Raw genomic sequence first — 14,986 nt, forward strand, 5'->3', positions numbered from 1 at the left:
TCGAGAACCGTGCCGTGGTAGCGATCGGTACTGACCCGACATGGGGTGGTCCCGACGCATGGGTTGCCTTAGTATGCCGACCTGGGCCATGCTTGGGCGAAGTCGTAAGCAGTTGAGCCTCTGGCGAGGGGGATCTCGACCCTTCCGTCTCAACCGATGACGGAGGGGAGGTTGTGAGGCTAATGAGGACCTGTGCCACTTTAAAAGTGTCTGGCGTGGACGGTCGGTGCGAAGGGAGGTTACTGGGGCCCCCCCGCCAACTGCGGTGCACCACAGGCGATGTGTGCACCGGTGGGCCGGCACCGCCGGGCCGGCACCGCCGTGCCTGGCCGAGGCCGACTTCTTTGCCGGGGACCGTCCGCGGGACTTTTTCAGCCTCTTGGATGGGAGAGAATGACATCGGTGCTGAGACTTCGACGCCGACGCACGGTGCCGGTGAGGGGCCTCACACGTGGAAGCCGGTGCACTGCGCACCGTAGGATGTTCCGGCGGCACCGGTTGTAGCGCTGTCTCCATCAGGAGAAATTTTAGGTGGGAAACTCTTTCTTTCCTCGTGCGGGGCTTAAAAGTTTTACAGATCTTGCAAGCAATTGCAAGATGAGCTTCACCCAGGCACTTAAGGCAACTGTCGTGTGGGTCGCCTCTGGGCATAAACTTCCCGCAGTCAGTGCACACCTTGAAGCCTTGCGGCCCTGGCATTCCTCACCCCCGGAGGGGGGAAAGGAGAAAACAAAGAACCTTACTATCTAACTAATAGAACTATTTACATATAAGTGATAAACGGGAACCATTAACTGACTAGACTAAGAGAGACGCTCCAACGACCGTCACGACGGTAAGAAGGAACTGAGGTGGGGCAGCGCCGGCAGGGGTACTCTTTTTTGAAACTACCTTCTAATTGTTCCCTAAGCATTTAAACAAGTTGCAAAACAAATAAATAGGTGTTAATACTGAAACTTATATAAATACCTGACTAGATGGTCCAGGAGAGGCAAAAGGTGAAGGACATGGCCCATCTTGCAATGAAAAATGTGCAATAAATACTATAAGCTTTGCAAATGCACCCCTCACTTCAGCACTCGGGCATTCCAAAAGATACTCAGAGAAGCGGTTTGAAACATTAAAAAGGACATTGTGTGCAAACCAAAAGCGTACATTCTTGCTGTGGCGAAGGAGGATGCATAATGCATCATACCTGAAACAGAGAAAATACATTACAACTGTGATGTTAACATCAGTATTAAAACACCAACAAAAGATATTTACAAGATGCAAACTCGACTTTCTAAAGCATATCCTTCATACACTGTCACGAACCATCCATTCCATTAGAAATTGAGGAAAAAAGCACATTTCTGTAAAAAGTGTGTGTTTTTGATCAGTTGTTCACATCTCCATAGAAAATGTGATTACTTATCCTGACTAGTGAACAAAACAGTTGGAGCTCTAAACAATAAAAAGTAATTCTGTGGTTTTCTTTCATACACATTTCAAATGAAGGTAAGTACTGCAATTAGAGGACAAGGCTTTCATTTCTATCTCCAACAGATCCCAAAGAGCAATACATACATCAGCATCATCAAATTTGCACTCTAATGTAGACTCCCAAGCTGAGAGTCATCACAGACTTAATTTATTGGTGAATCACACACAGAGGGCAATACCAACATAAATCAATCGATTACACAATCACCAAGTGGGACAAAACATATGAAATAGTGTGTATTGGTGATTCAAACCATAATTTACAAATTATTGCAGTCTGTAAGTACAAAACCTGCTTTAAAGAGGAATCACATGCAACTATCATCCTCTCATACATCAGCAGGAGGGTATGAACTTTTTGACCCACAAATTCCTAGTTTAAACCCTTACTACTTAAGCTATAGGAGAAAATGTTAGCTTGTTGGTAGACCAAACACTGGAGGAGGGTTTAACATCTTCCTAGTGTGTTACACAACTGTTTAATAGTCAGTAATCGAGTACTAGTGATTCTATTCCCAGCACTGGAAAAAGAGTGTGGTTTATTGTGGTTAGAGATTGATTACATCAGTATGGGTTATCCTTTCTGAAAGACAGTATGGTACAGAGCTGGGGTGGTCAAAATCAGGCCCGGACTAGGCCTGCCCAGCTGATTAGCAGAGCATGCACACTTACAGCCAGCAGCCTGCGCTCAGCTGCCCCTCCCCAACCCTGCTTCGTTCATCCTGCAGCAGTGGTGCTTCCAGGATTCTCCTGCTAGCTGTGCAGAGCAGGGGGGCAGAGGTGGAGGGGAGAAGGAAGTGCTGAAGTCAGGTTGTCCCCCTGCCCCTGTGCCCCATCTCTGCAGTACAGGTTTGGGAAAGGGAGATACACAGCAGAGTTGCTGCATTCCGAAGCATGGATGGTAAGGAAAGCCAAAGGAGTGCCTGTTAAGAGGCAGTGCACAGTTTCTAAGATTTCAGCGCTAGTGCTCTCTCGCAAACACTCCCCCCCACCCTGTATCCCATCTCTGCAGAGCGGGGTAGGGGAAAGAACAGAGCAGGACAGCATGGTTTCTCTCAGAACTCTACCCAGCAGCCAGCACACACACATTGTATCACTGTAACACACCCCTAGTCTGGCACATACTCACTGCCATACACACACTCCTATCTCTGTGCCACTCACACACAATTAGAAAGTGTCTCTTTCACACTAACCTTCCCCCCTCACCCCTACACTCTGTTCTAAAATTTGATTTGTCAGTTTTACATGCGTTCATTTTTTTGATTGTCTCACTTTGGTATATATGGTTGTGCTCATTTTCTTCCACATATTGATCTGAGGAAGCGGGTCTGGCCCACGAAAGCTCATCACCTAATAAACCATCTTGTTAGTCTTTAAAGTGCTACATACTTCTGTCTTCTCTTTCACACTCACTCTCTCTTTTTCTATAGCACCCTAGTTCTACCCCTTTTGCTTGTGGCCATGCCCCTTCCAGGCGGTGGGAAGGTGATGGAGCCAGCTTGTGACCACGTAGCAAAATTCCTAACATGTCCCTTCCCCCATGAAAAATTACTGCCCACCCTTGGTACAAAGCATAAGACTGGGCTTTCTCATGTTACTAACCTAGGTGTTTGGTTTTGGCAGTAAAGTTGCATAAACTGTCAATGTATTTTTAAAATGAGGTGGGGGTGAGATATATTCATCCCTAGTTAGATTTCTTGCAAAAGTGATAACCAAGAAAATAGACAATCCAGTGAAAAACTGCCAAAATCAGTAATTAGGGTTTTGTAAATTCTCTGCATCAGTTCTTTTTCAGCAAACCACCATGAGAAATACAAACATGGCTCAGAGATTAAATTATCTGTTTTGTTTTTTGTCATTGCAATGGAGATAATGTTAAACCTGAATTCCGTAACACAAACTATACTGTGGTAGAGCAGTTGCTACACAATCATAAATCAAAATCTCTTCATTTTAGGTCTCAATATCTTCTCCATCCAGATTTACCTCTCATCACCACATACCCATTTGAAATAGACATGGAAAAAATATTTGAAACAGCTATGTTAATGCTATTTTTATACAACCCAAATTTCTTAAAGGAAATTAAAGTGACAAAACAATTGAGTCATTTGTTAAAGACAAATATACCAATCACTAGCAGGGCCACGGACTATTTTCTTTGTGTGAAATCCTGTGGTGAAGAGAAATCTAGCAGCTAGCTGAATACTAATCATAGTTATTTCTTCTGCTTCAGGCAACAAGTGATCTTGTCCTAAAGAAAAATGAAAAAACTCAAGTGTAGACAAAATAAAAACAAATAATTCTACTAAAATTGGCAAAATGACTGATAAATGTTCTTGTTTGATAACATAAACCTAGTTAAAACAGAATCTAACAAAACGCCCAGAGCCTCTCATTACTGACTGAGGCCTAATCTTTCAATGATTATGGGTTAATTTGAGATCCTTTAAAAAGGCCCAATTTTCAGAAAGTGCTCTCTGAAAAAAAGTCATTTTCAGGTATTCTTAGATTCCCAAATTGGGATATTAGTCATTTCTGAAAAATTAGACCTCACCGTGACAATCTGGTTGGTAATGGCCGAGTGATCGAGTTAATAAATCGAAGCAATTGTTGCTAATTACTTTTGCCTTTACTAAAAAACAATTAGTTTTTCTTAAGTAATTTCAAGAGACATAAGGCTTATGGTAGGAAAAAAATGGAAACAATATTATAGAAATTTAATATATCTGATATCCATAAGAATTCTTTAAGCTTATGGATTAAAAAAAACCATTATCATAACAGATAATTAAAAATTAACTCCTTTTTAGAATGAAAAGGATGGTATATGAAACCTTAAAAAGCTGTTTTTTAAAAAAAGGAACACGTTTTAGAAAAAATGTTCAAAACAAAATGCAATAAAAACGTTTACTAGGATTCAAGAATTCTAGACAATGATCATAAAACCTTTCCTGCAACAGACTTATTTTCTACAAGATCCATATATTATAAAGTTTCAAATACTAACCTGGAGGAGGATTTAAGTAGACACTGTTACAAGTAAGCAATTTCTTTATAAATTGGAAATATTCTAGACTGTACTGCATACGATTATGCATGAATTGCACATTCTGTTTCCGTACACTTCGCTCAATGGCTGATGGCATTTTAATCTGGTGGGGTTTGGTGGTGATAGTAAGTTCTGAAATATATTTCATTAGTTCGTTGTCTTTATCTATTGTGTCCATACGTTCATAAAAAAGAATGTAAGCATTCCACCACCTCTTCTGGCGTCTGTAAGACATGCGCTTCATCATATGATCAAACACCTCCCCCATGTACTCTCCACCAAAACATTGATTTTTCATTTCTTCATCATCATCCATTTTACACTCTGTTACATCTCCATCATCAAATTTATACCATCGATTTTTCTCACCATCGCCACCATTTCTCTGGATAATGTAAGAGTAATAATGTCCACCACTGGCCTGACCACTGTGTACTAGAACACCAACTAGCCTATATTTAGTGCTTCCAGAGTGTTCATTTTCTGGCTGTTCATTTTGTATCAACTGATTTTCAGGATTTACGTCATCTCCTTCCAATTTTGCCACACCTGCCACTGTATAAGGTTCCATGTCCAGCTCCCGTGGAAATTCAAAATAATCATTGAACTTGATTGCACACTCCCTTTCCCAGTCATAGTCAAATCTTTTTAACTGGATAGCAAGAACTGGAGGCAATTTCTTAATCAACAAGCGTTTCACGGTATCAACCTACAAAAATAGCCAAATAGTATATTAACATATATTAATTTGTAAGATTATTATAATTCAACACAAAATCTAAGGTCTAATGATGAAAAACCCATGTAATAAACACTTTTTATCAACCATACCGAGAAACTTCAGAATCAATAAAATCTTGGCAACAAAGCAAACTACATAGGGTAAACCACTTTAAAATGTTCTAGTAATAAGCATGCAATGAACTTGGAAGTAAAATAATATCCTTAACATCTCACTGAATTATGGCTAATGATTAAAACATGAGCAGTTTTCTACAGCCTGCATCACTACTTCACTATATCATCTAATCTGTGTATGTCACAATTAAGTAATCTGTTGCTATACATTTCAAACAAATTTCCCAAGTTACTTCCGAAAGGTTTGCTTACCAATCGGTTTTTCCACAACCAGATATACACTTTCAAAAAAAATTTGAACACTAAAACCACGGCTGAAGTAACTTTAGGTTTAGGAGACAAGAAGATTCATCTTTTGAAATCTAAATTCCTGACAAAAAGTCTAATAAAGTATTTTATTTAAATAGATGATAGTTTCATTGTGAATATTTCTAAGAAACAATCCTCACCCAACCACAGACTGACAACATTATTATCTATGCTCTAAAATATTATTACATTAAAATATATTAAGCTAAAAACAAGCTAAAGACCTGTTAAACCAGTAGCATACTTGCACAAAAATAAATGACAAAAAGGATCATTACCTTTTTGTTGCATTTTTCACAATGATATGCATTTGCACCTTCCAGTAAGTCTCCTTTGACATACTGTTCCAAAGAATCAAGCAGGTTTTGGTGATTTCTAATGTCTACATTTAAGGTTGTAAAGGATTCTTCGCACTCGTACCTACAGATATGATTTAAAAAGATGTGTTCATCAGGCAATTTTAAAATTATATATTGAAGTCATTGTTTCGCTCATAAAAGCTCACAGAAGAAATTAATTCCTCTTAAGTTTTATTTCAAAATGGTAGATCTTTTTTTAAAAGTCTGACATGTTCAAAGTACAATAGTTTATATTAAGCTTCAGCATGAACTCTTTCTCGACCCCCATCCCTCCACCAACAGTCCAAGAAAAGAGTAAGGGTTTACAAAAATATTTACCATAGAAATCAGATTCATCCCCTACAGCTGACAACAATAAACAAAGAATGGTACCACAATAAGCAGACATGAAGTATGCTATTGCTTGTATTGCACTGCAGATGTGTTTTACAGCACTTACTGGTGTGCATTCCAACTGTGTTCAATGTGTTAGGTATAGTCCTAGTGAATTGTGGCAGGATTAGTTGGATAAGATTAGCAGAGGTGATACTACAAACCCCTTTTGCTCAAATGAATCCATCTTTCAACCACAAGTCCTACCCCAGACAATCATGTGGCACTGAAAATTTCAAAAAAATCCAAGTAGGCACATAGAATTTAGAGCACTTAGGAAAATTATCTGTTAAGCAGCAGGTCTCAATAGCAACTCAGTTTTTTAAAATGTACCTATTATTGCTATATGTAACATTAGATTACAGCTGAAAAATATTTCTCTCTCCTTTTTTCAGCATTTGATTCTGGGAAAGTCAGAGTCTAGATCTCTGACTTTTCAGCATCCTGAACAGCTCTTTCTAGTTTTTAATCAAAACATAAGTATCAGTACTGTGTTTTAACAGCAACTAAGTATTTTTTTTGAACTCTCAAACTACTTTTAATGTAAGAAAAATCTTCTGCAGTTCAGTAAGTAAGTATTCTTTAACTGCAAGATTAGTATGTTTTATATTTTTAAATAAATGGAAAAAAATTAGACAACACTTGAATTATTCTGTTATTTAATCACTTTTTAAAACTATTTTAGAAATTATTATATTCCTTCAATTACCAGTAATCCTGCTTCTTTCAAGATAATTAAGATTAATATGCACTCTGGGCCTATGTCAAGTATGTACTACATGCTATTTAGCTTGCGCTGTACTGCCTTCATTACTGTTACCTGTACTAATTGGATTCAAGCTAGCTTAGTAGGCTAACATGTTCACAAATTTTACTGTGTATAGATTAAACCTCTCTGGTCCGGCAAAATCTGTGGTCCAACACCAGGCACCAAGAGGCTGGCAGCCGAGCCCAGAGGCCAGCCCTGCAGTCCCTGGACTGGGAGCACAGCCCAGCTAGCAGCGACCTGGGGCCAGGAGCAAGTGACAGACAGGAGGGGAGCCACCAGGGGAAGAGCCCTCACCTCCCTGGTCTGGCAAACTTCTTGTCCAAGATTCGTCAGGTCCTGAGGGTACCAGACCAGGGAGGTCCAACTAATACATATACCTTCAAACACAAGCAGTTATGACATGAAGAGCCCCTCTAACCTACAAATGGTCTGATGTGCTGGTAACCTAAGAGCCTCAAAAACCATCTAGTGGCAATGTATTATTCTATTATGTATGAATTTACACATTCACTTTAACTTCAGTCATCTTTTTCTAATATTATAATATCTTTTGTTAATTATATACTTTTAAATCTTTGCCCTCAAGGCACTTATTTTAAGAAGCTCATAGAAATTACTAAAAAAAATGTCTTCAATGTTTTTCAGCACCTCACAACTTGTAACCATCTAAGGTATTTTGATAGACTTGCTTAACTCAAGAAATGAGTGGACAAGAGTGCACTGACAGAAGATGACACTTTCATAATCCTATTTCAAGCCATATATTTTTCCACAGCTGATATTTTACCATCCCAGGGTGGGTAAAAATAAATCATTTTATGTAAGCTTTTATTTTTTTGAAATCAACACTAAATTTCTCATTTAAAAATAACAAGTATGATTAAATCTCATCACAAACATACTACACCTACACTTACAATCTCATAAAAATGAATTAATAGCTCTATTCCATCTAGCCTAACAACCATATCTTGCTTCTTGAAATTATGGGCTTTCAGTTTCTCAACAGACTAACATGTGCAAAGACCAGGGGCAGCCCATGAACCTAGGCGAACTAGGCAGTTGCCTAGAGCACCGCTAGCCCGGGCGCCCGATGATGTCGTCATGGGGTGCCCCGTGATGATGTCACGACCATGGACAGCCATGCAGGTGGGGGCGCCGACTGCGCTGTGTGCCTGGGGCACCAGCTGCCGCAGCCGGCCTCAGGCCACTCCTGGCAAAGACAGACACAAGCTGGATAGAATTGTTTTTGTTCTATGCTTGTATGGTGGTGGACCTTGGCCAAGCATAGCAGAGTTAGTTAAGACATTATTTAAAGACAGGGAGACAATATATAGGAAGAAATGGAGGCAAAATAGAAAGGAACACTGGAGTGGACTGGAAAGGAAAAAGGAAGACATAATTCAGCGCACAGACACAGCTTCCTATATTCCCTCTCCTACTTCTGCCACAGAAAAAGTGCCATGGCTTCTGGGTATAAGAGAGACCTTATCTGGGAATATTTTGAAGAAATTCATTCCCTGTGTAAAAAAGAAAAACATGGGAAGTATAAACAGTGCAAGGGCCTAGCTGCAAGAATGAAACATCATAAGGAAAATTGCTTTTTGGAAGAAAATGATGTGGATGAAGATGTAGATATTTTTGAAGAACAATGTGGATCAACTTTACAATGCATCATTCTTCAACACACACTCTGTCTTTTACTGCAAGTGTGATTAATGGGGATGGACTAAGTATATTTTACTTCAGCATACTTCAGCTTTCCCAAAGGAACCCCAATCCTATACTTGTTTTCAATGGGGCTTACTCCAAAATTAAGTGCACTCTAAGCACAATCGGTCTTAGCTTTTTTGGTAACTTAGAATCAGATCTGCAACAAAATTACAATGTAAGCGGGGAAGATGAGAGCTAATTATAGAACTTTCAAGGGAAGTATACATTTCACATATCTTAGAACACTAGAACTGGAAAGGACCTGGAGAGGTCATTGAGTCCAGTCCCCTGCCCAAGGCAGGACGCAGTACAGTCTGACCATCCCTGATAAATGTCTATCTAACCTGCTCTTAAATTATCTCCAGAGATGCAGATTCCACAACCTTCCTAGGTAACTTATTCCAGTGTTTAACCACCCTGACAGTTATAAAGTTTTTCCTAATGTCCAATCTAAACCTCCTTTGCTGCAGTTTAAGCCCATTGCTTCTTGTCCTATCCTCAGAGGCCAAGGAGAACAATTTTTCTCCCTCCTCCTTCTGACACCCTTTTAGATACCTGAAAACCACTATCATGTCCCCTCTCAGTCTTCTCCTTTCCAAACTCAATTGACTTGCAGATATCTAACATTTCTAAGTAATTTTTAATTTATTATTTTTTTATTTTATCTTTTAAACCTACCCCATTCCCACTAGCATTCACTATGTTAGGCATTCCTTCATCATCAGACTTCTTGGTGAAGACTGAAACAAAGTTGTCATTAAGCATCTCTGCCATTTCCAAATTTCTTGTTATTGTTTCTCCCTCTTGACTGAGTAATGGGCCTACTCTGTCCTTGGTCTTCCTCTTGCTTCTAATACATTTATACAAAGTCTTCTTGTTTCCCTTTATGTCTGTAGCTAGTCTGAGCTTGTTTTGTGCCTTTGCCTTTCTAATCTAATACCTGTATTGTTTGCTTATATTCATCCTTTTGTAATCTGTCCTAGTTTCCACTTTTTATATGACTCCTTTTTTATTTTTAGATCATGCAAGGTCTGGTTAAGCCAAGGCGATCTTTTGCCATACTTTCTATCTTTCCTACACAGTGGAATAGCTTGCTTTTGTGACCTTAATAACATCCCTTTGAAAAATTGCCAACTCTCTTCAGTTGTTTTTTCCCCTTAGTCTTGCTTCCCATGGGACTTTATGTACCAGCTCTTTGAGCTTATCAAAATCTGCCTTCCTGAAATCCATTGTCTCTATTTTGCTGTTCTCCCCTCTACCATTCCTTAGAATCATGAACTCTATGATTTAATGTTCTGAGGAATTCTCTGATAAAATTAGTATTTGGATTTTTTTTTTAAAGTTTCAGGACAACCATCAGTCAGAAAATCAGGAGACTGCTGCAACTGCAAATCTGCAAAATTTATGTAACATTTATGATTTAGTTGAATAAAATTTAAGTGCTATTGTGTTTGTGTGCATGATTTAGATTATCATTCCAAATGTACTGCTGCTGTATCTGCAGCTTGATCCAGCTAATGAATATTATTCACTATTTCCTAAATAAATTAAAATCAAATTATAGATTGCACCTTTAAAATCCAGGATTCACTGGTCTGGCAACATTGGACATTCCAGGATCAAAGAGTCATGGCATGCTGCAAGTGTGTAGGGGCTTGGGAGCCAGCATGTGGCTCAGTTGGGTTGGGGCAAGATGCAGGGGTGGGAGCTGGTGTGCGGCGGCTCATCTTGGCTGCGAGGGATGCATGGGGACCGGTATATGGCTCAGCTGGTCTGAAAGCGGAAGGAGTAGCAGGAGCTGGTGTGTGGCTCACCTGGGCTGTGGGAGTGGGGTGTGCTAGGTGCCGGTGCACAGCTCAGCTGAGCTGGGGAGGGGCTGGAAGCTGGCTTAGATAAGCTGCAGGGGGAGCCAGGAAGCCCATGGAGGAATGGGGCGGGGATTTGGCAGCAGGAGGCCTGAGCTGTAAATTAACGTGTTTTATTGGTACGTTTTTTATCATTGTTTGAAGCAATGTAAAGAAGTATCAGTGGGAAACTTATTTGGTGATTTAAATAGGAAGTCTGTTACATAAGTCTCATAGCAAGAAACCCATACATGAGTTACACCAAATATTTTCAAATTCCAAGAAGTGAGCATACAGCCACAATAGTTCCTGACCCTTGAGAAACACTGAGGTTATTACACATCTCCATTTTACACACATTTAGCCTTTTTTTTTTTTAATGGGCAGGAACAAGTTTTCAAGTTAAACAACTCTTTTTTACTTCTCTTTTAACATTATTTCTTATACTTGAAGTGGCTACAGTGTATGCCCAATAATTCAACTGGAGTCAGTGGAGTAATCAGAATAAAATCCAACTGGATCATTATTGACCAACTCTGCCTCTTGCAGAATTCTGCAAAACCAGGCTTCAATTTGAAATTTCTGAGTTGGAATTCATATGTAAATTGACACCATCAGAATGGGTCTGAATAGAGAATGAAAATGGCTCACTCGTTACCATAAGTTATTTTCCACTTTAGGTATTTTCACCTTCTTATCCACACCCCCCGATTGAATAAACTCTGATGTAGCACTCCCATCTCTATGCCCCTTCTATCTGTCTTTTCCTTTTCCTTTATGGATCTGATGAAGTAAGTTGCAACTCAGGAAAGCTGATGTCATAAAAAAAATTTTAGTCTAAGGTGCCACCGAACTCATTTCTGCCAGCTTCCAATAAAGTTATATTTCCCAATAAAAGAGTACATGCAATTTTAGGACACAAAGATACATTGGCTAATTTAGGAGAAGACCGTAACTTTCATAAATACATTTCAACATACATTTTAAATAAGAAATAATTGTATGTTACTACAATATTTGATTTAATTTGTACCTTCCCTATTTAACAGAAATAATTTGGTGCTTGAACTGAAGGAAAAAAAACTTGCAACTTTGCCAACTATATCTTCACCATGTTGTTTCAGGATGAAAACAGGTGGGGCATGTTCTAAGACTTAGTTAAGTGCATTACATGCACACATGCAGATTTAAGTACTTCTGAACACAGTTGATAGTGGGAAGCAGTAAGATCAACAGAAATGCAAATGCACATCAATGCAATGCAAATCATGTTAAGGCTTTTGCCAGACAATACAGCAAATTCAGTTAAGGGCAAAATAGGTCCTCAATATTAATGAATGAACCAATGTACCCGTCCTCTAACAAAGACTTTTGTAAAACAAATTGCCTTTTAACACTTCAGTAGACATCTTCTCACAAATGTAGATAATTTTAACTGTGGAAAAAAGTGGAAACTCCCCCCCCCCCACTTACCTATGAGGGCATCCTTGACAAATCTTCTGATCAGCAAAGGACCCTCCCAAAACCTTACTTAACATGGCTGGATGACCCAAAGCTTTTAAAGCTTCATCTAAACTGTCCACCAAGGAATTAAAGAATTCTAAAGCGTCATGTTGTTCACGTAGATTAACAGGTTCACCCCAAAGTCTACAAAGAAAAAAGTAAATGTTTTTGAGGGAATTTTTAGAGAAAAAATATACGAATGTTATCATAATGTCTCTATTCACTTTTACTAAGTATAGTTAACTGATTTCTTATAGTGCTATGCGTCAACTGGTACTAAAACCAAACATTCCTCTCCACATGTAACTTATATCTGGCTGATAAGTCTCAAAAATTGCTTGGGCTCAAGGATGTTACTTCTGCTCAACTCATTTTTTCACCACTATAAATAGCACATAGAAAGCCATGTAAAGGTTAACATTTATAAAAACTGCTTATATCTATTACTTATTCCATATAACTAGCATCCATTAAAATATAATGGTCTCAGTGAAAACCAATTTTCTATTTACCTAAATTGTTTCCAAAATCCTCTTGGCACATAGTATTGTAGTCTGGAAGCTGCTAAATGACCAAAGATGACTTGGAGATGTCTCAGAACTCCAATATTGTACTCTTTTCTATCTTCTGTTTTACTTAATGCTGGTTTATCTTCATATTGATGTGAATAACCAAACACATCATCTCGTGGGTCTACATTGCTCTAGCAAAAACAATCATGTAATTTTAATTAACATAATGAGTATAAACAGAATATAGGAAAACCACAGCTAGCAACAAGGAAACTGTAGAATATTACATACTCTAAGTTTATAGAATGATTATTGGTGTGAACTAGTAACTTACACAGACTTTTGGACCAGATTTTCAAGTAAGAAACAGGTTATAGTTTCATAGTGAGAAACGTAAAGGAAAACATTAAAATAAAATTCTATGATGAAAAAAGTTATAATGAACTGACAATTAAAACAGATGACTCAGCAAGTTCTGTATAATTACCTCGTTGTCCTGCTTCTCATCCCCAGACATATCATCATCCACATCACTGCCTGTGCCTTCAATTGCAAGAATCCCATTTCTGATAGCTGGTATCATGTATAGTTGCTGAATGACAGAATTCATGTAACAAGTGGCACCAGCATTTTTTAGCCCTACAAATCCCTTCGGTGGCCGAGGCCCAACAGGTGGCAAATATTCCCATTCTGTCAGAGCTTCACAAGCTATGAGAAAATAACCAAAGCTGATTAGAAAATTATTTTCTTACAAAACTATACCTATTATGATAATCAAGGCAATTCCATAAAACTGAAATGACTATTTATTGACAATGTCACATTAAACAAAGTTTAACTTAACAAATATTCAAACAGAAAATAGATAAAAACTTTTAAAACTAATGCCCTCACATTTGTTGTCAATGACAGTTCAAGTGCAACCTTTAAATACAGTATCACAAATAACCCACTTAAAAATAAATGTAGCTAGTGCCAAATTAGCAGCACAAGTACTTCTTCCTTTGAGACCAGTGATTCAGCTTTTTAAAGACACTGAAGATGAAGAATCAAAATACATTAGTAGTGACGGGGAATCAAGAGTTAAGAATACAGCACCAGTTTGGCTCTGTAACTTGTTTCCTTATGAAAGTAAAGAAATGTGTAGAAGAATATTTCTCTAGTTACACTATACTATTAAATCTGTTATTCTACATAATTTTAATTTATAACATTTTACTTCACAGCTGAAAGCAATTTCACATAATGATATTAATATGGCTTACAGTTGGATTCCTCTCTTAAAATGGATATTACTTACCTGTAAGTGGAGGTTTTTTCAATAAGTGTGGTCCCTATCACTATATGTGGGTTCTCTCCATGTGCCTGAGGATGGAGATTTCTAGCAAGTAGAGAACATTGGTCTGCCCCCACTATGATCTGCACCAAAGGTCAGTGCAGTGCAGATTAACACCTCTCCAGTTCCTTCTCTTACTGTGAATCACATAGGATTCAAAGTCATGGGGAAGAAGAGTGGGCAGTGGAATATAGATAAGGATCACACATCTCAAAGCAAGTGCAGTTACAGGTACGTAACCTCTATTTGTTCTTTGAGTGCTGGTTTATATATACATTTTATAAGTGGGTGACTAGTCAGCCGTACTCAAACAGGAATAGGGAGCAAGGATGCACTTGCTATAGATGTCTGTAAAACTTCTGTCACAACACCTACATCTGTGGAAGAGGCCTAGACTAAGGGATAATATGAAACTAATCTATGGATGGAACTCCAAATTACAGCCTTACAAACATTTGAAGAGATGCTATGGAAGTTGCCTGTCCACTAGTGGAACAGGCCTTCATCCTTTCTGGCAGAACTACACAGGTGATAAAGACTGATACAGCCAATCAACCATTTAAGAGTCTCTGATGTGATGTTTGTTACCATGATCGCTCTGCTATAATGACAGTCTCGGTGTTTTCCTAACTGGTTTCTTTCTTTGCAGATCTATTGCTCTACACCCCTTTTTTGTAGGCAAGAGTCACCCCTTTTTTGTAGGCAAGAGTCCCCCTTGAAAGAGGATTTCCTGTGACGGAGGTCCAGAAGAGGTATCAGAAAGGGGAAAAGGTATAGTAGATAATGTAGTATAAAAATCCTATTTTAGGTTATGTATGAGTTATGATAAAGAATGTGTCTGTTAAGAGATATAAGTGTGAAGGCCATCACC

At 38.6% G+C, this 14,986-nt stretch overlaps 1 protein-coding gene across 4 annotated transcripts in view; it reads right to left on the reverse strand.

The window, feature by feature from the left end:
• USP9X (ubiquitin specific peptidase 9 X-linked) overlaps positions 1–14,986 on the reverse strand; it is a 282,963-nt gene that overhangs the window by 38,098 nt on the left and 229,879 nt on the right. For all 4 annotated transcript variants that reach the window (XM_075913065.1, XM_014578958.3, XM_025190080.2 and 1 more), the window contains 7 exons: positions 13,267–13,487; positions 12,780–12,970; positions 12,238–12,411; positions 5,986–6,127; positions 4,499–5,249; positions 3,619–3,742; positions 970–1,195 (listed from right to left, as the gene is read on the reverse strand). In XM_075913065.1, the coding sequence (XP_075769180.1) occupies positions 970–1,195; positions 3,619–3,742; positions 4,499–5,249; positions 5,986–6,127; positions 12,238–12,411; positions 12,780–12,970; positions 13,267–13,487 (1,829 nt within the window). The remainder of the gene's footprint in view (positions 1–969; positions 1,196–3,618; positions 3,743–4,498; positions 5,250–5,985; positions 6,128–12,237; positions 12,412–12,779; positions 12,971–13,266; positions 13,488–14,986) is intronic.

The sequence above is a fragment of the Pelodiscus sinensis genome, chromosome 1, assembly GCF_049634645.1.
Source record: "Pelodiscus sinensis isolate JC-2024 chromosome 1, ASM4963464v1, whole genome shotgun sequence".
Lineage (NCBI taxonomy): Eukaryota > Metazoa > Chordata > Testudines > Trionychidae > Pelodiscus > Pelodiscus sinensis.